Source organism: Emys orbicularis, chromosome 6 (genome assembly GCF_028017835.1).
Source record: "Emys orbicularis isolate rEmyOrb1 chromosome 6, rEmyOrb1.hap1, whole genome shotgun sequence".
In the NCBI taxonomy this organism is placed as follows: domain Eukaryota; kingdom Metazoa; phylum Chordata; order Testudines; family Emydidae; genus Emys; species Emys orbicularis.
In genome coordinates, this window is record NC_088688.1 from 111,052,219 (window position 1) to 111,076,375 (window position 24,157).

Genomic DNA, 24,157 nt, shown 5'->3' on the forward strand with positions numbered 1-24,157 from the left:
TATAACACCTTACCCAAATGGGCCATCACCAAGACACATTATCTCCTGATGACTAATTTCTACTCCAAGTCCATAAAGCACATTTTCAATATTAATACATTATTCCTTAAATATTACCTGTCTGTACATCTCACAATGATCAAGAATCTTCACAAGTTGCAAGCTTTCTGTCGATACCTTACATGTTACTCTTTATGGCCAAATGTCCTTAAGACGTGTTTGGTGTGTGAGTTTGTCTGGTCTGAAGTGAGAGTTGTTTGGAAAGAACAGGGGACCCTTTGCCAAGGGGTTCCATGTTGGATTACCATATTTCAGGTTCCCAAAAAGAGGATGCTGGGGGAGAAGGGAGCATTGGAGGTGGGGTAGAGTTGGGGGTCCTGGAGGGAATATTTTGTGGGGGTCCTGGAGAGGTGTGTATGTATTGGGAGGGGTATCTGGGGGGTGCTGGAGGGCATATCTGTGGCAGGAGTACTCAGTGGAGGTGGGGGGCAGTGTCGTTCGCTGCCCCCGTGGTAAGTGCAAGCCCAGGACCTAGCACCAGCTGTCAGTCAGCACCTCCCTGCAAGGTCCCCTCAAAGGCCTGGGAATCAGGGCTGCAGGGGAATGGACCAATCAGCTGGAGATGCAGGAAGGAACCAGTTGGGAAGCAGACCAATCGGGGCTCATTCTGAGCTATAATGTCTGCTCTGCAATAACCCCAGACTTTGACTCTTATTTCAAAAATCCACCCAGACTGAGAGTGGACTACCAAAAAAAAAGGTAATGTCCAAGAAAACCCGGGCGCATGGTAACCCTATCTCCATGTCACACGGGTTGTGCAACTCAAATGCCCAAGTGGTGATGCCCTGAGATATATGCAGAGCAGAATGATTTAGGGCTGGTTCTAAGAGCAGGGCCAACTCTATTGCTTCTTAATGCAACGTATTGTGTCCTGCCCCGGTGCCTGCTGATAGATCTAGCCCCTGGTTAACGCTAAGATTTCATTGGGCAGTCCAAAAGAAAATGTAGATCTAGACTACGGCTAACTTCTGGGCATGTTTCCTGGGCAGTAAAGGCTCCCTCTGCATTCTCCTACACAATGCATAATCTCATTTATTGAAAGAGAAAAGGAAGCCCGAAAACAAACATTGTTATTTTGTCATCTGCAAATAGCAGGTTTTTCTTAGCAATAACAACTTTTCTTTTTCCGTATAAACAAAAGTGCAATGTGAATGGGACAAAAAGTAAGAAACAGAAGCATAGGGTATGGGCGGGAGCTTTGGTAGGCTGATGTGTTTCCACCAGGGGTAGACTCTGCACAAGCAATACAGGTAACAGAGATGAATACAATTAATGCTGCCCACTTTTCCACTATTTACAATACATTTGTGCTTCAGTATGCAGCTAAGTGAAACTGGTTCCATAATTGTCTTTGCAGATAATTAACAGACTTCTTAAATTCTGAAAAGCTGTGGCAGTAAGCAGTAATTTGGAGGGCAAAATAGGCTTTAAGCAGGAGCGGCGCCAGGGTTTTTGGCGCCCTAGGCAGGGGTCCTTCCGCACTCCCGGTCGGCAGCGGCAATTCGGCGGTGGGGGTCCTTCCGCGCTCCCGGTCTTCGGGGCACTTCGGCGGCGGGTCCTGGAGCAAGTGAAGGACCCGCCGCAGAATTGCCGCCGAAGACCCGGAGCGCGGAAGGACCCCCCGCCGCCGAATTGCCGCCGAGGGTGGCAAAATGCCACCCTCCCCAAATCCTGGTGCCCTAGGCAACCGCCTAGGTCGCCTAAATGGAAGCACCAGCCCTGGCTTTAAGAATAGGCACAGAAAATTATTTAGGGCTCGACTGTGACTTGGAGTACATGCCTGTGCAAGAGAGTAAAAGCAAATGACAACAACCCCCTTAAAACCCTGTATGGTCTACCTGGACCTTGAATCCAGGCACGCAGCAATAAGTAAGTGCTGTATACCTACTTACTCCGTCTTCAGGATATGTAAACACAATGGAGAGAGGTGGGGCAGAATCTTAGCTCTGCTCCCCACTCACTGGCCAATCCAACTGGAGCAAGTGTGTTATAGTTAGCTGCTGATGTTGACATTCCACACAGAGCAAGGAGGAAGCAAGAATTGTGACTGGAAGGCCTCCTGGGGTGGTGCAGTTCAAGGATGTGCCTAAACTCACTACACAGTACATTAGATCCAGTACCGAAGTACTGAGCATGCACCGTGAGGTGTTGATTCCCCTACTCTCGTACTGACTGCAGGCAGAGATCAGTTCAGTTCCTTACAGGATCAGCCCTTATTGTATAGTTGCACTTCAAAACATGTTTTTGTTTGCAATGTTCTTTTGAATTTAGTCCATCTATCTGGCCTACTCCTGCATTACTAAAATTATAAACTACCGATTCAGGCAGCAATCATATTAGTAGATAAGCAAACCTCTCCTTTCATTACTGTTTTTTGCTACCTTCATTCTAGCTAAATCAAGGGCCGTATACTTTTCAAAAGCAGCAATGGTTAAAAAGTTGATGGCTGATTTTCAGAATTATTGGTTGTCTGCAACTCCTGTTAAGTTCATTAGAAGCCGAAGGTATCGAGCACCTCTGAAAATCGAGCCTTAACAGTGCATGCTCTCTCTCTGCAAGGCTGTTCTTGTGCAGATGCTTAGTGGATCTATGGTAAAAATCATTATTGTGCCATGTATCAAAAGACCTTTTTTAATGGGGGATTTGAGATATTTCTGTGTTCTCCGTTAAGTTTCCGGAATAAATAACAGTACTAAACAATTGGATTTCCTATGTAAGAGTTGAATTCTAAATAGGGGATGTAGCTCCTGCCCAAAGCAACTACATTGCAACCCACTTAATGTCATGATTTGCTTTGTTTGATTTCATATCACACTTTAAGAGTAAAGAAGGATGGCTATGTACTGGTTATTAACTTAATTTTATGGTATTATTTTTAGCCTTACCCAAACCTCCAGGAACTCCTGTGGTGACGGAAAGCACAGCAACAAGCATAACGTTGACTTGGGATTCTGGGAACCCTGAGCCAGTCTCTTACTACATAATCCAACATAAACCTAAAAACTCTGAGGAACTGTATAAAGAAATTGATGGGGTGGCTACAACACGCTACAGTGTTGCAGGTCTAAGCCCATATTCAGAATATGAATTCAGGGTAGTTGCTGTAAATAATATTGGACGGGGCCCACCCAGTGAGCCAGTGTCAACAAGGACCTCAGAACAAGCACCATCTAGTGCACCTCGCAGTGTACAGGCTCGTATGTTGAGCTCAACTACAATTTTGGTACAATGGGAAGAACCTGAGGAACCAAATGGCCAAATTCAAGGATACAGAGTTTATTACACCATGGACCCCACCCAACATGTCAACAGCTGGATGAAACACAATGTGGCTGACAGCCATATCACCACTATTGGAAATTTAGTACCACAGAAAACATATTCTGTGAAGGTTCTTGCTTTTACTTCTGTCGGGGATGGACCCCTCTCTACTGACATTCAAGTCATCACTCAGACAGGAGGTAAGACTGCAATATGGTGGAATAAATTACATACATGTAGAAATTGTGCAGACAGTATTTGAGTGAGTGAATGTTGGGAAATAAATACTCCCAAGAGATGTCCAAAGTTTTCTTTTGATCTTCCAAAATGTTGCCCATTAAAAGGCATCATTCATAAACCATCTTTCGGCCGTTCCACAGCCCTTGCAGTCATTAAAATGGAGGAAATTGTCTTTATCGTCAAATCTTCCATTCCCTTTTTCAGCAATGTATAAATCTCGAACAACTCTACCAAAGCAACAGTATTCTAAGTGAGACTGTGGAGAAAGCTAAATGTGGTGGCCACTGCTTGGCTACGACAGGACCTCTAATGCTAAGTACCACACTATGTTTGTCCAGCAGTTATTAGCTGGCATTTTAGTGGCCTTGTCCTTGAATATTCTGTGGAGTTGATTTTAATTTAGATTGTATACGGGGCATCATATGTTAGATCATTTTTGTTAACATTGATTTGGAAATGTAAAATACGTATATACTACACATACACGCACATACGTATACACATACATATATCTCTGTGTGTTGAAAATGTTTAAAATCATTAAAACAGTGTATATGCACACAGAAGCACATCCTCACACTTCTGATTTATAAACCTCCCTTCCCCACTCATCAACGGAAAGCACCACCGTTCTAGGTAAAACAAGGTTACTATTTCTTTGTTTTATATTTGCAGGTAGGTTTTGTTTGTGTACAGGACCTTTAGGTCTATGAGTTAATTTTATTATCAAATCATTAGCAAGCTCAGTGAATGCAAAGAATATTTATGAAATCAAAAGCCACAAATGCTGGTCGTGCTAAACTGCAGAAATTATTTTATTGTAGCTCTATGGAATAAAAACTCCCTATTGTTTACTGTCCTAGAACAAGATGTGTGAAATATGCCATAGTTCAGTGGTCACCTAGAAATATAGAATGCTACTTGTAAGTCAGTTGAATTTTTTAGCACTAGCAAAGTTTCTTGTGGTAGAAGTTCAAGGTCCCTCAACTTTTGAAAAACATGTCTCCAAAATATAACTCAAGGCATTGGATCAAACTCTGCCATTGTTTACCTGCATGCAAATCCATTGACTTCTGTGGCGTTAAATGTGTGTAAATGGAGAACAGAATTTGATCCGTTGTCTTGGAATTTCTGCAAGTACTGTGTACTGGGGAAATGTGTGTTCAGTTTTTAAAATTATTTAAAATTAGAAGTTTATTCATTAGCATTTCTAATTGATTGATGATTGATATTTGTATGTATATTTAGATAGTGAATACTAATTCTGGCTTTTGATATATTTGTGACATTTTTCAGAGGCTTGTCTTTAGATTGCCATATTGCTCTCCCCTTTCTAGCTCTTAGTGTGATAGATTGTATTAGATGGAGACACAACAAACTGTTCATCCATTTTGTTCAGTAAGGGCCTGGTTCTGCTCTGTTTGAGGTCAGTAGGAGTTTGTCATTAACTTCAACGGAGCAACTATTTCCTGCTGTGGTCCAGTTGGAATGACCCAAGTTATGTTACTGAGCATAGTCACCTGAGGAGTTCTCCATGTATTTAAACATTTCTGGCATCCTTGTGTTGTTAAAACTGGATCACTTAACATGCCCTCCTGTGCTGTTTCTTCTTGCTGCTGTAACATGAAGAAGTCCTGATAATGATGATGCTATTGGAGTGATTCTCAATGCCAGTGTTTTCACTTTGGGAACTGACTTGACCTGACATTTTATTTTTACACTGTCTCATAAAAACAATAGTTTTGAGAGAGGAGAGGCTTTTCAAAGCATGAGCCTGATGGAAAATGCATAGAAGCATGTGAACATTTTGAATTTCTGCAAGTACTGTGTACTGGGGAAATGTGTGTTCAGTTTTTAAAATTATTTAAAATTAGAAGTTTATTCATTAGCATTTCTAATTGATTGATGATTGATATTTGTATGTATCCAACAGGATAGGAAGTTGGACCTAGTACAGCACTCCAGCAGGGGTGCTGCAAGTAGGGATGCTGGGGTACGGCAGCACCTCCTAACTTGAAATATTTTCCATCATATACAGGGTTTACAGTTTTGTTCAATGGCTTTGGGAACCCCCACTATACAAATTGTTCCAGCGCCAGTGCACTCCAGCTTATAGCAGCGCCAAACTTTAGGAAAGCTTTAAATCTGAACCTCGATCTGGATCCAAATTTAGTGAATGGTCCATCTTTGTAATGAGATTAATGAAAACTTCAGATACATATCCTCCCTCCTCTAAAAACTGGAGTATTCAAATTAGGATCTGGATTTTGTGGCTTGAATCTCTCTCTCTCTCTCTCTCTCTCTCTCTCTCTCTCTCTCTCTCGTGTGTACGTGTGTGTATATATAAAAATATACACACAGAGAGAGAATGCCATAAGAAGCAGGACCTGGGATGATGGTTGGGTTTGGGGTTGTTTTTTTTGTTTGTTTTTCTCTGTATAGAACTTAAAAACACATGAATAATTATTTCAGTTGTGTAAGCTATCACTTGATGGACCAAATCATGCTCCCATGGAAGTCAAAGACAAAACTCCAATTGACTTCACTGGGACCAGCATTTGTGTCCTAGAGTTTGATTGACAGCAGTGCCATTCAATATTTTGATAGCTTGGTTTCCTTCAAAGCCTTTTCCTATTATGTGCATTGTGATCATTGGGAGGCAGGAAAATGTTCTGAGAATTTTGAAAATAAACACATTTGGAAGGGTTTTATTTTCAGCACCAGCATAATAAATATTCAAGTTGAATATGACAAAATGGTGCTAAAGAAACAGGCATCTTGATTTTTACTTCTCACTTTATAGGTCATCTGAGTAGATCTGGTCAAAAATTTAATTGAAACTTTTTCAATGAAAAATTTGGTTTTCTAATAAACGATTTTTTTCTGCTTCCATTGAAAACTTTACCTTTTTATGAAAAACCTGAACACCCTGAAAAACACAAAGTTTTAGATTTGGAACCATAATCTAAATGTTAAGTTCAGCTCGGTTCTCATTAAAATATGTCCTCCTGAGCTGCCACGGTGCATCATAGGAGTAGTAGTTCGGGTACCTCATGCCCACAATCTTCTTTATGGGCTAGACTCTATGCCCAAACTACATCTCCCATGGTGCACCACGGCTATGGGACTTTTATGGTGCATCTCAGTGGTTCAACAAGAGGGGAGATTATGGGCCTCATGTAAGAGTCCAACCAGGGATCCCAGCTCACTGCGGATAATGGCATGGCACAAGGCATGCAAACTACAATTCCCAAGAGCCACTGCGGCAGCTCAAGCAGACATGGTTAAATATCTAACTAATCCCAAACAAAACAATTCAATTAAGATGTTGGCCACAAATATTTGGTTTTTCTTTCTTTTTTCTTTCTTCATCAAAAAGATGATTTTTCCATGGCATGTATTAGAACTCTCCCAAGTTGTTTTTATTGTGGGCTGTGGTTCAGTTTCACATAAGTGGGATCAGGGTAAAATATTGTAGCTCTCTAACTGAGGGACTATCATGTCTTAGAAAGTCACTTACTATTCAAAGCAGTGGCTCAAATATATATTTTTAGGAGTGACTTGTCCAGAAAAGGGGATTTTTGACTGCTAGGATGGAATGGCAGTCTACATTTCATTCTTTTTTGTCTAAGGATAACTATTTTTTCTAAACTGTGAGCAGCTGAAAGTATTGTCTTTGTTGTATAATAAGCTGCAAATTGTTTAAAAGAGTAGCTTAAATCTGTGTTCTCGGGTATTGTTTTCCTTGCATTTCTTTAACTACAGTAAATCCAGGCAGATGACATCCTGATTTCTTATGGTTTACAGTTGTTCTGTTCTTTCACCATACATCTTGGAAAAGCCTCTTGATCTTACATTATGAAGTTGTCAGCAGCAACTCCATAGTTAAGGTTGCATTTAGTTTTCAAAGTTGGGGTTTCAGTCTGTTTGTCATTGACTAAAGCAAATATTTGCCATAATCAAATTTAACACACCGCTGTTAGAGAGCAGTTGTATATTTGTGGAAAGTTACAAGTAAACACTTTGGAAGAGTTTGAAGGAGTTTTAAAATAATTCCCTTTTGAAGAATAAGGACTGGTATCTAACATGCTTTTTTATATCCCTGTAACTTACAATTGCCTTGTTTTTAACACTTGTACATTTAACATGCAGAGGTTAATGTAAAAAAAATGAAAACAAAAATAATTATAATTCTTCATCACTATTATGATATTTCTGCCATTGAAACAAATGGATAACATTTTCACCATGAATAGCCAACATTTAAAAAAAAATGTAGCTATTAAAAGCCAACATAGAAAATGTTAGAGCAGATGCCAGTAGGTTTATGTAGAAAGACCCTGATCCTGCATCGTTAACATCAGTGGGAGCTTTGCCCCTGACATCAATGACTGGAGGATCAAGCCATGTATGTTCTCTAAATGATTTGACTCCTGCAAATGCTGGACTTCAGCATGGACAAATTCATATATACTGAATTGTGATGTTCTCTCCTAATTTATGTTGCCCCATCAGTAAACTATGTCTCTCGTGCCTGGTCCCCATTCACAGCTAATTCACTACAGAACTCGCTAGTTACATTTTCCCTGAAACACAACCCTCACTTTTTTAATTTTCTCAAACCAGCCCCTCGTCCACATGCCAGAGCAGACTCCAGGTGCATCCTTCATCTTGCACACCTCATTAAAAAAATCTTCCGGCTGGGTGTCAGGGCCAGGGGTGTTCCTAAACTCTGCAGAGAGGGGAAAGTTACTGAGGAGGAAAAAAGGATCTTGCTTTTATTAGCTTCCCAGACCAGGAAGAACCACTATGTAGGGATTGGGAGCATTGCAGGGAGATCCAGAGACTCCACAGGACAGGGAATTCCAGGAGGCATAGATAACTATGGGGAAACTCCTAGATTTAAAAAAAAAAATTACTGTATAAAACACATTGTTAACTCTAAGCTAAGGATGTTACTTAACATGAAAGTTAAAGTGTATGTACAGTCACCGCAGAACATTATAGTTAAGAAAGCATTTGAATGCATGGAAAGGAACAATTATAGGAAGATCAGATATCTGACTATCTTTAAAATAAATGTAAAAAGGAAAATATTATATTACACATTCAACAAACCTTATTGTAAAGCTAATGAGTTGGATTTTTTTTTTTTTTTTTGGTTCTGTTTCTAATAGAAGGGTTGAAATGCAGAGAAAAACATGCAATTTTTAAACAAATTATTCTTACAATTCTATACTGTAGCTTAGTAGTAGACTCTGAGGCTGTCAGTCTGACACCTTTCATGAACATCAAACACATGCAAAAATGTAATAGTAATAAAGTGTCCTGTTAAAATTAGTTTCTTGCCTAACCATCAGCAATAATTTGACGCCAGTTCAATCAATCATTTTGGCATCATCACTTCCCTCCTTCCTCTGTGTATGCCCCCATGTTAAAAGAGTTTGTAAATGAAAATGAAGTCTAAAACCAATGCATTTCGCTCACCTAAGGCCCTATAATTCTGTGGAGTGTCAGACATGGAAGAAGTAGAAAACAGTGCTAAATGCCCCGGAAATGCCAAACAAGAGAAAGCGATAGTCCTGCAGCAGTCTGTCTTGGAGCTCATGGAAGCCTGTCTGTGTCATGACTGTTTAGTTGGATCTCCACAAGGCTTGGGACAGGGAAAAGGGTGAGGGGTAGGTGCAGCTGAGCACCAAGGAGGTGCAGTGCAGAATAGTGCCAAAGTAAGTGGCTATCTTTCCTAAAATTGGCAATGGAATTGCTGAGTACTATAATGCTGATGAGGGAGCCATGCTGCCTTGTGGGAAAGAGGACCTAATGCAGAAGACCTCCATTCAGATAACCCCAGCTTTCTTTACATATCTCAATATCTGCAGGAATAACCCTGCTGATATCAAGGTATTTCTAGGTGAAGAGGGCCACACTCTCAGACCCCTGCAGTCAGATACTACAATGATGGGAGCAGTGTAAAACTCTTCCCTACACACAAGGCAGCAATCCAGGAAATTCTCTGAGCTGAAACTCCTGTATTTCCTGGCCTTTATACGAGTTTTTGCATGCCAGCAACAATATTATCGCTTCTTCTGTTCCATTTTTCCAGCTTCCTTCTCCTGTTCTGTCCCTCCACTTCCCTTTCTCAATGTTTCCTCTCCTCCTTTTAATCTACTCTTTTTTCCCCTTCTGTTTTGCTTTTGTTTGTTCTTCTAGGCTGTTTTTGTTTGTTAGTTAGTTTGTTTTATTTTAAACTGAAAATGTGTACTTTTGTTTTACAAGCCATGGCAGCATTCTCTTCTTGTTTTCTTCACTCTCTTCTTGTGTTATCTCTGTCCTCTCATTCCTTTTATGTTATTTTGCTAGCCTCCTGCTCAATTTATTCTTTGCAGACATGGTTTATTTGCATCCCCACTTCCTTCCTTGATATTCTCTTCCCTTTTTCTCCTTCTTTCTGCCTGAATAACTGAGTTAAGTGACCCACTGAGCAGGTATGTGTTAAGAAAAAAAAGTGACCTCAAAAAATATACCTGCCCTGAGACACTGAATTAATAGGGATTTTGAGCCCTGTAATGTAAAGTACTATAAAGAATGCTGGAAATGTGAAGCACACATTACTGTGGACCTTCTAACTTGAGTACAGGAGAGGGCAGTGTGAAATACCTATAAGATAACTTCACTGCATCAATAGAATTAAACTGACCATATACCATAAACACTCCCAAGAATAGCTCTCCTGTTTTTTTCAATCATTCAGACTATTTTCCTACAAGTAAATGTTTAATATATTTTTGAGTTTGTACCATCGTATTTTTATTGCACTTTAGCATTGTTAGTTGTTCATTAACTTCTACGGCAGTTGATTTACAGGTTTAGAGATTTTTGACAAAATGTACTGCACATTTACACTTTTTAATTAGTTAATTATTCTTCAATATTATCACTCTAGGTTTAAAACTGTAGAATTCTAAGGAGTCAGAAACCTCCAGGCTTATTTACATAAGTTACTTCTGTGTTAAGAGAGAGAATAGACACAGACACAGGATTAATAAACTATCTCAGTTTACTTTTAATTACCTTGTGTACTGTGTAGAGAGAATGTGGTATTTTAACAAAAATGAATATCAAGTGACAAAAAAAGAAAAAAATGTGGGCTATTTATTCCTAAACTGTAAAGGCTTATTAGGAACAACTTTATGAGATTCTCAGCAAACACAAAATCTTGGCCCTTTCCAACTCCACTCAGCTTGTAACTTCTCCTGTTAACTCCTCCATGCCCATTTCCAGAACTTCTAACTCCTAAGCTACTTCTCTAAGAATCACACTGCTTTCTAGGTTTGCTTCTGGACATGTACAAAGGACCATGATAGGAACCATGATCTAGAGCAGGGGTGGGCAAACTACGGCCCTCGAGCTCGCGCTGGGGAGGTGGGTCTGGGGCTTGCCCCTCTCCAGCAGTCCAGCCGGGGAGCAGGGTTGGGGGCCGCTCCACACAGCTCCCAGAAGCAGCGGCATGTAAGCATAGGAGCAGCCAGGGGGCTCCGCTCTGCACGCTGCCCCTGCTCCAAGTGCTGCCCCTGCAGCTCCCATTGGCTGGGAACCTCAGCCAATGGGTGCTGCAGGGGCAGTGCCTGCGGATGGCGCAGCATTCAGAGCCACCTGGCCGCACCTCCGCGTAGGAGCTGGAGAAGGGACATGCTGCTGCTTCCGGGAACCACTTGAGGTAAATGCTGCCTGAAGCCTGCACCCCTGAGCCTCTCCCCTCACCCCAACCCCCTGCCCCAGCCCTGATCCCTCTCCCACCCTCCGAACCTCTCGATCCCAGCCCAGAGCACCCTCCTGCACCCCAAATCCTTCATCCCCAACCCCACCCCAGAGCCCACACCCCCAGCCGGAGCCCTCATCCCCCGACCCCGCATCCTACTCCCCTGCCCCAGCCCGGAGCCCCCTCCCACATCCTGAACTCCTCATTTTTTGGCCCCACCCCAGAGCCCACACACCCAACCAGAGGCCTCACCCCCTTCCGCACCCTAACCCCAGTTCTGTGAGCATTCATGGCCCGCCATAAAATTTCTATTCCCAGATGTGGCCCTCAGGCCAAAAAGTTTGCCCACCCCTGATATAGAGGTTAGAGGATGGATCTGGAAATCAGTTAATTTTTGATTCTATAAACTGCTTTGTCAATGAATCACTGTGTAATCTTGTGTAAGTTGCCTAACATCTCTGTGTCTATTTCCTCTATATAAAATGAGAATAAGAATATACATACTTCACAGTGAAGTTAAGAATCTTAATTAATGTTTGTAGGGCACTTTGAAATCATTGGATAAAAGATGCTATTGAAATGTTTTGTTCTCCAAAAATACCTGTGTTGTAAAAAAATCCCACTCTGTGCAATGATCATGCAATGTGACAAGTTGGATTTGGTTTAGCCTATAGTTCTATGCTGTAGAACACACCCCAGTAGCAAGAGCAAGGCAACCTGCACAGTTTCCACAGCCTGTAACTGCCTCTCTTTAGTTGCTTTTTCATCTGTGGAGTAGATCAGAAGCTGCAGATATCTGCGTATGCAGCTTGGTTCCTGTTTGCATTGCTACTGCTGAGCACCATTTTTTCTGGGCTAAAGAAGTGCCATGTATGGGTTACAGTGAAATTCCTGAAATGGGTGAAAAAGTTAGTTTGTATTTTTTTAATTTGTACTCAACTTGGGCTGTGCTGATGCAACATCTTGAGGCTTTGATTCATTCCTACAAGTATTACTAGCAGTATTGTACTGGTTTTGGTTTAGTATTTTGTTTGTTGTAGCTCCCTTTGTTTTGTTGTGGAGTTGTCTAGAAGCCAACCCTTCCTGCTCCTTTCCCCCCCTCCAAAACAATTTCAGACATTGCTTGAGTACAAATTGAAAATATCTGCCACAAACTAATAAAACTGGTGGAGTTAAGGTTCACTGCCTGAATGGCGTCCCATTACATTTTAAGCAAATCCCAGCTTTAAGATGGTAAACAAGGACTTCAAGGAGAAATCCTTGAGGAGAGAGATGTTGGAGATGAGTGTCTCACAACATATAATCATTGAGAACCAAGAAACCTTTCTCCATCCCATCCTAGGAGTGTTTTACCAGTTGGCATGGCTTCCTTGTTCTACAGTATTTAGTTTTCCTAGCTTCATAGGAGATTACAAGGAAATTGTGCAGATTGAAGTGGAGAAAATTCAGGACCCAAGTGGATTACTTGATTTGTCCTGTGCAAAAACTGCTTGATTACTTTCTGCAGCTGTCAGTTAGATTATAGACAGCATCTCTTATGGAGTTGTTTTGGCCTTTCATGCGTTTGGAGAAAGGAAGTTAATCTGTATGGTTCAGATTTTTTAAGGGCTTATTTCTTCTAAAATCTTCCATTAGACAACCCTCATATCATGAGATAGCTATGTTGGTCTCAAAAAACTGACGAGATCTCCTTTTGAACCGCACCATAACCGTGAGGTGGAATTTCTAACATGGTTAATTTTATTTTTTGTGGCAGCAATTGCAGCTCACATGGTAAGTCATCATAAGGCTTTAGGGATTCTAATCTATTTTACATAAAGTCCCACAAGGACAAGGTGATGTTACAGACTCTCCCTAGATTCCAGCCAAATGTGCATTGGAATTACACCATAATTGCTCAGTTACTCTGCCAATATTCTTCCCAGTATTCATGCTCATCCAAGTGAAGCACTTTTCCATAGTCTGATAGTACTGTGTCATACATTTTTTGTTTTGTAGAACAGGCAAAGTCCCGATGAGTGTCCACCTGTCTTTTTGCTTCATTTGATACAATTACACATGGGACAAATCCATGTCAAAAAGAAATATGTCCCAATGGCTTTCTGAACTCCATGGCTCATCATTATGCTTTGGCAGGCCGACAGTACAACTCCAAAGTCACTTTAAGCCATATTTAGTAGGAGGCAAATTGCAACGATCACCAGCCTGCAGTTGGTTCCTATCCAAGAGAGTTGTAAGGCAGCCACATGGAGCTCTGTGCATACGTTTATACAACAATATGACTTGGACTCACCATCATGACAGTAATGCAAGTTAGACCTAGTGGTATTACAGAACCTGTTTCCAAGTCAGGAATAGTCCAATTCTGCCAGCACCTTGATTCAAATTTGTATTTCCCATTAAAATGAGGCTATTGCTCCTTACGTACTTACAATGATTTGTCATTATTTGCTATGATTTCCCTTTGTACTTCTTATATCGGTATTTTTCAAAGACGTCCTTGGAGCTTTGTAATATCCACCGAGTGGTCGTTTATTACACCAGGTATCTTTTCAAGAAAAAGTTAATTACTCTGCTTTTATTCTTGTTCTCTGAAGATATATAGTTACATTGGATTACTATTCACTCTGACACATTTCTTCAGCGTGGGAGAGAAGATTTTTTTCTCCTATCCCATCTTGTCTTTCTATTTTGTCCTGTTTATTTCAGAAGGGACTAATGGTAGGCAATTACAAGCTATTAAAAGTTTATACAGGCAAATTTACATCTCCTGTTAGCTGTCAATCTACTTATTTAAAACTTAGAAGTCAAATCCTAGCTATCATATCCAACAGGTTATCATAAGTCCAAATGGCTTTCTGAACTCCATAGCTCCAATGTTTCCTTGTGGCACCTAAAAATCTGCAGAACCTAAGTTTTACAAACAAGTACATTTTATTTTTACTCCCTGATGGGCTGGTTCCTCCTTTTCTGTGGCTGTACAAAAGAAAAGTCTTTAATTTAGAATGCGGTTCTACTCTTAAAAAATGATTATGCAAAAATTATTATCTGTGTTGTTATTATTATTATGACCTTACTTACCACAGCTGCTCCCTGTGTGTACTGAGAATAATAGCTAATTATTTTTCTGACCAAAGAAGTGTGTACTGCTTTTTATTCCTGCAAAGCCAGCACAACTATGGAAGAGTGAGCTTGGATTCTGTTGTGATTCATGCATTCGCAATAGAAATCATAACCAATCATTTTCAAACTTGGGTGTCAAAGTCATTGCCTACGTTCTAACTGAAAAGACAAATTCTGCCCTCATTTACACTTTACATAGTCTTCAGTGGAAATGCACATGTGTAACTGAGGGTAGATTTTGGCCTGAATAAACCTTATGACAAATGACACATGAGCCAGAAAATGCCTCCTCCCCCCCTCCCCCATCTATCAGATTCAAAGTTGCATTTTGAGGGCTGGCAGTTAGAAAAATCATTTAATTATTAGAAAACTGAGATAAATTGATAAAGATGTTAATCGGCAAGAAAAGAAACGTGGCGCCTCAGGATGCCATTTTTGAAGAGTAATAATATAGCAAAAGTCAGCTTTTCAGTGTGTAAACTCCTTCTTAAAGACAAGGATATGCTTAATATCTTAATTGCTTGCTAGTTTAGCAAACTTGTTTTACATTTGGAATTATCTGTAATGGCTTTAGCTCTTTTTTGGAAGATTTTTTCCCCATCTTGTATGTAACTTATCGGTACTTTATTTCATACATAATTTTTTTTGCCACAGTTCACATAAGCAGTTTCAGTTGGTATGATAGTCTTTAGTTCCAGTCCTAAATTTTTTGTGTAGTATTACTGTAAGCCTGTGGTTCTCAACCGGGGCACACATACCCCTGGGGTTACACAGAGGTCTTCCAGGGGGTACATCAACTCATCTAGATATTTGCCTAGTTTTACAACAGGCTACATAAAAAGCACTAGTGAAGTCAGTACAAACTAAAATGTCATGCAGACAATGACTTGTTTATACTCTTCTATATACTATACACTGAAATGTAAATATAATATTTATATTCCAATTGATTTATTTTATAATTATATGGTAAAAATGAGAAAGTAAGCAATTTTTCAGTAATCGTGTGCTGTGATATTTTTGTATTTTTATGTGTGATTTTGTAAGCAAGTAGTTTTGAAGTGAGGTGAAATTTGGGAGTAAGCAAGACAAATTAGACTCCTAAAAGGGGTACAGTGATACGGAAAGGTTGAGAGCCACTGCTGTAAGCTATTAAACAGATGTCAATAGTCCACTTGTAGGATGACAGCATTTCTGTGGTTTGTATATCGTTTCTTTGTGTATTGTTTCTGAGGAACTTTGAAATAATTTAGGATAAAATGTAAGTTGGTAATATCATTATATTACAACATACTTTTTTTGCTTTGTACCTATTGCTTAGTACAGCTGCATCAATTATCTGTTTAAGTTCAGAAATTAAAACAAAAGACAGTATTGTGCCAAGTACTACAATGATAACTGAAAATATTTGAATAATAAGTATTGAACAAGAGAAATAAATAGGTGGTAACACTGTATAACTTTCCCCTTTAGTCCCAGGGCAACCGCTGAACTTCAAAGCAGAACCTGAATCTGAAACAAGCATATTACTTTCTTGGACCCCTCCCCGCTCTGACACCATTTCCAGCTATGAACTGGTTTACAAAGATGGGGACCAGGGTGAAGAGGTAAATGAAAATGTACTCACCTTTTGTATTTCTTTAATGGAATAAGACATGAAAGGCTGCAATGATTGAGAAGTACAAGCTTAGCTGCTTTCCTAGTATATGAGAATGTTGACATGATATGGTTTGTTAAACAGAGCAACCGGCTTGATGGCAGATTCTGATCACAGTTACCAGCAAGGCTCTGTGGCTACTGGCCAAGGGAAGCTTTACGGGTGTTCATGGAAAGGCAGGCATGGAGGTTGTTCCCAGTTCCAAAGGGGTAATGCTAGTTCAGGCTGTCCAACCCTTTACGGCCTCCAGGGCATGGAGTTCACAGACTTTGCCCAGCTCTTAGGAATGACCCATAGGAAGAAATCCCAGCCCCACTGCAGTCAATGGGGCCAGGATTTCACCCATAATGAATAGTTGTTTCTGTTAGTCAATAAATGAGAATCTTTTAAAACATGGTAATTGGTATTTTTCAGTGTGCCTCAGGAAGAAAATACCTTTTTCTAATCACAAGATACCCTTTTTAGATGTTGTTGTTTGCTCTTTATAAACAATTAGCAGTTTAAATGTTTCTTTGGCTGCACTAAGTCAATCTTTTTTAAAAAACAAGTCTCTTCTTATTTTTTCTGTTCAATTTTATAAAGCTGATTTCCAATGCAAAGAACGGAAGTGGTGGGCTCAGGAGACAGCGGGAGCGTGCTAGATATGTCAGTGCCTTCCTGCGTCACTATCTTGTTGCTCTTTTGGGAATACAGCAAAAGCTGGTTACTGCTACTTCACTGAGTTTAGGTTTATAGAAGTTCTTTACGTGTACTGAAGACATGTAAGCACATGCTCAGCAGCTAAAAAAGACTGCTAAGAGGAGAGTTCCCAGATCTATCTTTTAATTCCATATGAAATATACGCGCCTACCTAAACTTGTACTATGTCCTGATCATAGGTCCTTGATAATATTTATACCTTTAGAAGAATTTGCGTCTTAAGATTTTGAATGCAAATCTAACAATAGGCTAGCCTTAACTCCAAGATCACCCATCCCATAAAAGTCCAATTTCACTGGAGTGATAAGTATATGTAGATAAGTAGATGAGGCTCTAGTCATCTGTCAGTGTCCAAATATTCTTTTAAATTTTGAACATAATTATTTAATCCCTTTTAAACTGTCAAACAAAATTTCTCCCTAGCAGCTTGATACATTGAACTGCTTATTTTAAAATTTCATTCTTCATTATTTATTTATTGTAGGTAATAGATTCACTTTCCTTTCATTGTTTGGTTAAGATTACTTTGTTTAAAATGCTACGTTCACATTTTTAAAAGAAGTTTTAAACAAATTAATCCCATTGATGCCGTTGTTATCAGTGTCTCAGGGGGGCTTTTCTCCTTAGACAACATTCTGAATAAGTATCTTTGGATATTTATCAATACGTCCAGTTCTCTTATTGCTTATCTTTAGCAACGTGTTTCTATTGAGCCAACTACATCTTACCGCCTGCAAAGCCTGAAGCCAAACAGCTTGTACTACTTCCGTCTGGCTGCCCGCTCTCCACAAGGCCTGGGTGCTTCAACTGCAGAAATCTCAGCGAGAACCATGCAGTCAAGTAGGTGTCTCTCCTTGCTTGCTTTATTCTGCTCCTTGTATCTGCTGAGCAGACACAGCCAGATAAGCCAGTAAGACAGCAATAGAGAGCAAGAGTCTCAGTAACACGACAGCAGGACAGTGCTTAAGATACATATTTATAATAGATAGGTTTAGAAGAATTGCTTTTGGATTATTATTGGCTTTTGCATATCCTTAGGAGAAGAAGCAGAACATCTTCAGAATGTCTAAAGAGACAGCACTATGATGATATCAGTATAGCTTCTAGGTGCACCACTAGGCATACTAATGATCTTCCATGCATGGCATGCCTCCTATATAGTCTGGAGCCTTAAAAATTCCTGCTTGGTCATTTCCTGCTCCACAGTGTGAATTCCATAAAATTTATTTCCTTTTATCCAGATATGCTCTTCCTGCAGAAAATGTACATTTGAAGGTTCCAGGACTGTATGCACTAACAGGCATGCTGATAACTATGGTTATTCTTTCTAAGTTTTGCCTAATGTTTTTTTGACCAATCTTTGGAAGGTGGGCACCTTAGTATTATAGGTCATTTTGATACACACAAGAAAACTACATTCTATTGGCTGTTTATGTAAATAATGTGAGTAATTTATAGGGCTTATCTGAAATAATCTGATGGGAATTCATATAGGAATTTAAAAACATGTAAATTGAAACTTAACTAAAGGGATCTTCTTCAGGTAATGGAGAATTGCATCCCAAAGATAGTTGATATAGTCAGCTAAAGTTTACTTTGTGTAATTCTTTAGCTTTACTGCTCCATTTTCAAACTTTATTCCATCATGTCTTTAAATTTTCTATAGGCTGATTGGTTCATTACTTTTAGTGAAGTAAGGTTATTTAAACGAATACTGCAAAGCCTCATTGAAATTCTGGTTTGCGTCAGTCAGCTCGAGCTATTGTATTTATACTGTCACGCTTTGCTAGTGTTTGATGAGATATTAGTAACAATTAAGGTACCTGAAGAACTGTTGCTTTAGAGTTTGAGTTTTATGAGTAATGTGAACTTCCTGAGGCATGTCTGTGGCATTTTAAATAAACACAAAGGACCCAATTATGCTATAATTTGTGCAGCCCTTATCTAAGAATCAAGTATAATGTTGTGGGGCACTGTCATTTTAATTATGCAAAATCAGTATTTTGATATAGAAGAAAATTATTTCCTTTCATGGGGACCATTTCAGTTACACATGAGAGCATGAGCATCATAAAAGGTGGGTGGGAATTGATTTATGTGTGGCTACAAGTTAAATATTTAAGGCCCAATCCTGTACTCTGTGCACAGTCAAAATTGCCATTGATTTCCATTTCCTGGTTATGTAAGAAAAAAGTAAATGGGACAGGGCCAGTAAGATGACATTACACTATGTGTAGCCTTCTTTTTATTTTACATATTGAGATAATAAGTGAAAAAGTGCAAAGGTTATATATGAAAAGAAAGTAGCCGGCAGTCAGACTTTTGCAAGAGATCCCATTGAAATCAATGGCAAACTTCCAATTTACGTCCATGGTATATGATAAGACCTAATAGATTTGCTTACTAGATTGCACATGGTGTAAAAATCACCTTGCAAAGTAAAGGAGAAATTGCATTGTAAAAAAACAATTAAACAAGATAGAATGGTTTGCATTTATTTTAATATAATGTTTTTAAAAAATTAGGAGTCTGGTGGCACCTTAACAGATTTATTTGGGCATAAGCTTCCGTGGGTAAAAAAAACCACTTCTTTGGATGCATGGAAGAAGTGCATGCTCCTGCATGCATCTGAAGAAGTGTGTTTTTTTAGCCACGAAAGATTATGCCCAAATAAATGTTAGTCTTTAAGGTGCCACCAGACTCCTCGTTTTTGTGGATACAGACTAACACGGCTACCCCTGTGATACTTAAAATATTAGAAATCTCTCACGGATACAGCAGAAATATTCTCCACAGTTTTTTGTAACCTTCAGTCATGGCTTCAGAGAAAGCTGCTACAGGGATATTTGTCTGTCAGTATGATATCCTGAAGGAGTCTTTTCACTTCCTTTTATACTTCCTGCACAGATTCATGCTCTGTAGCGTAATGACCAGTATATGCTGTGTACTTGATTTCTGCCTTGATCATTGACATTTTTTTAAAAGAAAAAAGCTAATCTACCCCTTCAACTCCTCCAGATGCTGGTAGATTCTCACTTATTTTCCCCCGAGAAGGGTAAAATACCACACTGAGGAACATCCATTGATCCACATAGAAGATCTGTGAGGATCCAAAAGATACATGTGTAACTGCAGTGGGTCACAGCAGGGCCCTATAACTGTTCAGCTGCTTTAATTATCTTTGATGTGCCAAGAAGTAGTACCAAAAATCCATTTGTTTTTCCTTTAAGGATATGGGGGAGAGACTAGATCACACACAATGGGCAAGCACTTTAGCTGTCTTCTTAATACAAGCTATATTTGATCTAAATGATGGGTGCTCATGTGAAGTAAGATACAGTATAAATTCAGAGCTTTGTATCTTTGTGCTTTGTTTTGCTAGGGAAGTCTTTTAGTAAGATTTAATAGCTATTTTGCTGACAAAATGCGCGGAGGTGGTAGTTTATTGAAATTACCAAAAAAATTGCTGGTAGGATTTAATTCTTCACTAGCAAAGGTGTCTCCAAGAGGAGTTAAAAATATAACTGAGAGCTGATCTAGGGTAAGTACAAGGTACAGTCAGAATCAACAAGCCTGTCACTTTTTGTCCTGGTAGGTAAACCTTTGACTAAGATTTTCTTCATCTTCTATTGACTTTGCATGCTTTTACACTATGTTGGCTACAATAAATGTTTAAATAAATGCTTTCCATTTAAACATTATTTGTAGTTAACTTGATCCAGGCAGACTCAGTTGTAAAAGGAAAAATGAAAATATAATCTTTTTGGGGGGGAGGTACAGGAGGGAAGTTTCAAAGGGGCTGGGAATTTCTCAAGCAGTTTCTAGCAATTACTGCAAGTTATCTGGAATATAGTAAAAGGAAAAAAACTATTCAATGAATGTAAGACTGACTGTACAGAATAGGTTAAAATTTGGCAAAAAAGACATACATAAAATAATCATTTAAAATATCCTAACTTGCACTAATTGCAAACATTACAAGGGTAGATCAATAGACATATAAAAGCATCACGTTTTGTTTTTATTTGAAGAAGAATTTTAATTGCAGGTACGTAATATTATTTTGAGGCTTCATTTTCATGTATTTCCCCCACATCCTTTTTCACCATTTAGTTGGTTTATTCATTTTTAATTTCTTCACTTTAATAAGCCAAGGTGCATAAGATTATCTGATGTTTTGCTTTTTAAGTTTCTATGGCTTTTGGTTTTTTTTGTTTGGTTGCCCTTTTTATTTATTTTCATTTTTTCTTTTGTTCATGTTTTTTTTTTCAACCACTCCTATCCTTTCACTCAAATCCTCCTCGAACCCACTACTGAAATTAGAGCCATCAGCTCCTCCTCAAGACATTAGTTGCACCAGCCCCAGCTCCACTAGCATTTTGGTAAGTTGGCAACCTCCACCGGTGGAAAAACAGAATGGCATTATCACAGAATATTCAATCAAGTACATTGGGATTGATGGGGAAGATGACAAGCCCCATGAAATTTTGGGAATTGCTTCGGACACTACTCAGTACCTTTTGGAACAGTTGGAAAAATGGACTGAATACCGGATCTCTGTGACTGCCCACACTGATGTCGGACCTGGCCCAGAGAGCTTATCAGTATTGATTCGGACAGATGAAGATGGTATGTTGCCTCCACTACATCCGTTTGCACCTCTATGACTCTCTCTCGATCTACTGTCTTTATATAGGCTAACAATATTCCTTTTTTGTCCCTGCTCCTCTTTTTCCCAAAATCACTGTTACTGTCACCATTTGATTGTTTTAATCAAAGGTCTGCCTTTGCTACGTCAGTTTTGAATTTTTCTTTAAGCACAAAGTGGTTTTGGGGTTTTTTTGAGCAAATTGAAACTGCTACCCCTTCGAACCTACCCAGATTGCTCTTCCTCCCCCCCCTCATCTATTAAAAAAATCACAGATCTCACGGGGGGAATCTTTCTGCATTTTTCTTGACTTTTTTTTTTTTAAGTCTTCTATCTGATGAGCTTATGTCTTTGATTTTTAAAAATGGCCTTCTTGTTCTTTGGTGCATTTAAAAAAAATCTTTTGGAAAACTGATGCTCTACATATTTTTATTTTAAATATCTAGGTTGTCAAATGTCTTCCAAATCCGAATATAACAGAAGATGTCCCAATTATCAACCACCTTTTTGTTCCACTGCAAAAAACCCAAACCCAACCAAAACAAAAGGGAACTTTTTTTTGAAATCTTTTGTTTTTTTATTATTATTATTTCAATTACAAAATATCTCTTTGTACTTTAATGCTTTGAATCTCAAAGCATCTTCCTTGGCTTTTGTACATTTTTACATGTTTTTCTATTTCTCTAATACTCTTTTTTCTTCCATTTTTTGCATCAGTCATGTTTTTTGATCTTTTCACTGAAAGGTAGAGCAGATTGGTTGAGCATTTTCGTTTGTTGAACAATTTGTATTCTTCAAAGAAAACGTAGTGGGTCTGCCCTTAAAGAGAGAGAGAGAGAGAAAGAAAGAAAGAAAGAAAAAGACTCTAAATGGGTGGGACAGGTGCCTGTAATTCTGTTTTATCCAATGATGTTGTTCCAGTTCCTAGTGGTCCTCCTCGCAAAGTCGAGGTAGAGGCTGTCAACTCTACCTCTGTTAAAGTGTCATGGCGCTCGCCTGTACCCAATAAGCAGCATGGTCAGATCCGAGGATACCAGGTTCACTATGTGAGGATGGAAAATGGAGAGCCAAAGGGTCAACCCATGCTGAAGGATGTCATGCTGGCTGATGCACAGGTAACTAGATTATTTTCTATTCTGTTTATAGGCCGCAGTAAAAATGCTGCATTTAGAAAATACATATAAATAACTACCTGTCTTTTCCCCCCTCCACTTTGGCCCGCAAGCTGACATGTTTTATTTCCATTTTAATAGGTTCTCCAGAATAGTTATGTTTACAGTTTCTTGTGCCAAATTCAGACAGCCTGTGTATGCATACATGAGGGAAAAACCAGCTAAGTTTAGTGCAATTCTTTGTAACCATCTGCAGGCTCCCCTAAACCCACACACTTCATGATCTGCATGTCCTCTGGAAGAGTGCCAAAGGGCATCCAGGCAGATCATAGTCAGTGCCTTTTAGCATGAGTGCTGTCTGATCCAGCCACCAGATATTTCATACAGATAACTTATTCCTGGGTGGAATGCTCTGTTCAATGTTTTAGCATCAGAACCAGAAGTAGGCAGATTAGAACCCTGCTTTGGCACATTTAGTACTGCCTTGAAAGCATTAGTGTGTACCCATCTCACCACTCTTATCAAACGAGGCCTGAATATTGTGTCATAGTTTTAGAACTCACTCATGTATTTTAAATAACACAATACATCATTCAAATCAATAACTATCAAGTAAAATGAGTGTGTTTTAAAAATTTAAGGTTGCTTCTGCTGCAAAATGCAGATGCTGAGAAAGTGGTTTGATCTGTTTTACAAATCATGGCACATGACAGAGAAATCTCTGTTCTGGGGCACGTATTTGATCACATCAAGATCAAAAGAACTTCTAATATTAGGATTCTAATGGTAGGGCTATACTTATGCTTTGTGGACTTGGAGATTACCTGAATTATGCCACTGATGTATACGTCTAAGGGAAAGCTATAAATGTTTGCACACCTCTCACAGCCTGGGCTCGTTTTGTACGTGAATAATGGGAAGTCATCTAGGGTGACCAGATGTCCTGATTTAATAGGGACAGTCCTGATTTTTGGGTCTTTTTCTTATATAGGCTCCAATTACCCCCCACCCCTGTCCCAATTTTTCACATTTGTTGTCTGGTCACCCTAAAGTCATCAGATATTATCACCTTAATTGAAAATAAACAATTAAATCTTAACCAGTTCTATGTTTCATGTTAGTAAATGATGGCAGACCCCTCCCCCCTGCTGCAACTCTCTATATTCGTTGGGGGGGGAGGGGCACTGATCTCTTGTCCCTTCAATTTTGTTGACATGCCTATTTAAATAGTATTGTGACAGTTCTCAAGAGGTCCATTTTCTTGTTTTACATATTTATGTATTTATTTATTTGGCAAAACATTGTGCTCTCGCAGTTTAAACAGAATGAACCATAAATGCCTGTGGTTTACTACAAATTTGCAATTATGAGTGTGGCCGGGGTCCTAGTGGGGAGCCAGCTGTGGTCACTCAATTAGGGGGAACTGCAAAGAATGGGGCAGACAATCCCCATAAAGCTGGTGGATAGTCCAATACGTAGATTTACCAAGCCAGCATAAAATAGCTTCTTTATTACCTTACTGGTTACTCAGAAGTCCAAATAACACAGTTCCCTTAAAGTGATCCAGCCTCAGGCCTCCATCCAGGTACCCACGTCAA

The 24,157-nt window shown here is 39.3% G+C and overlaps 1 protein-coding gene across 1 annotated transcript in view; it reads left to right on the forward strand.

Annotated features, from left to right (window-relative positions):
* Positions 1-24,157, forward strand: part of PTPRD (protein tyrosine phosphatase receptor type D) — a 398,081-nt gene that overhangs the window by 224,410 nt on the left and 149,514 nt on the right. Inside the window, exons 7-11 of the mRNA XM_065406322.1 lie at positions 2,940-3,521; positions 15,917-16,050; positions 17,495-17,639; positions 21,123-21,428; positions 22,369-22,562. Coding sequence (XP_065262394.1) covers positions 2,940-3,521; positions 15,917-16,050; positions 17,495-17,639; positions 21,123-21,428; positions 22,369-22,562 — 1,361 coding nt within the window. The remainder of the gene's footprint in view (positions 1-2,939; positions 3,522-15,916; positions 16,051-17,494; positions 17,640-21,122; positions 21,429-22,368; positions 22,563-24,157) is intronic.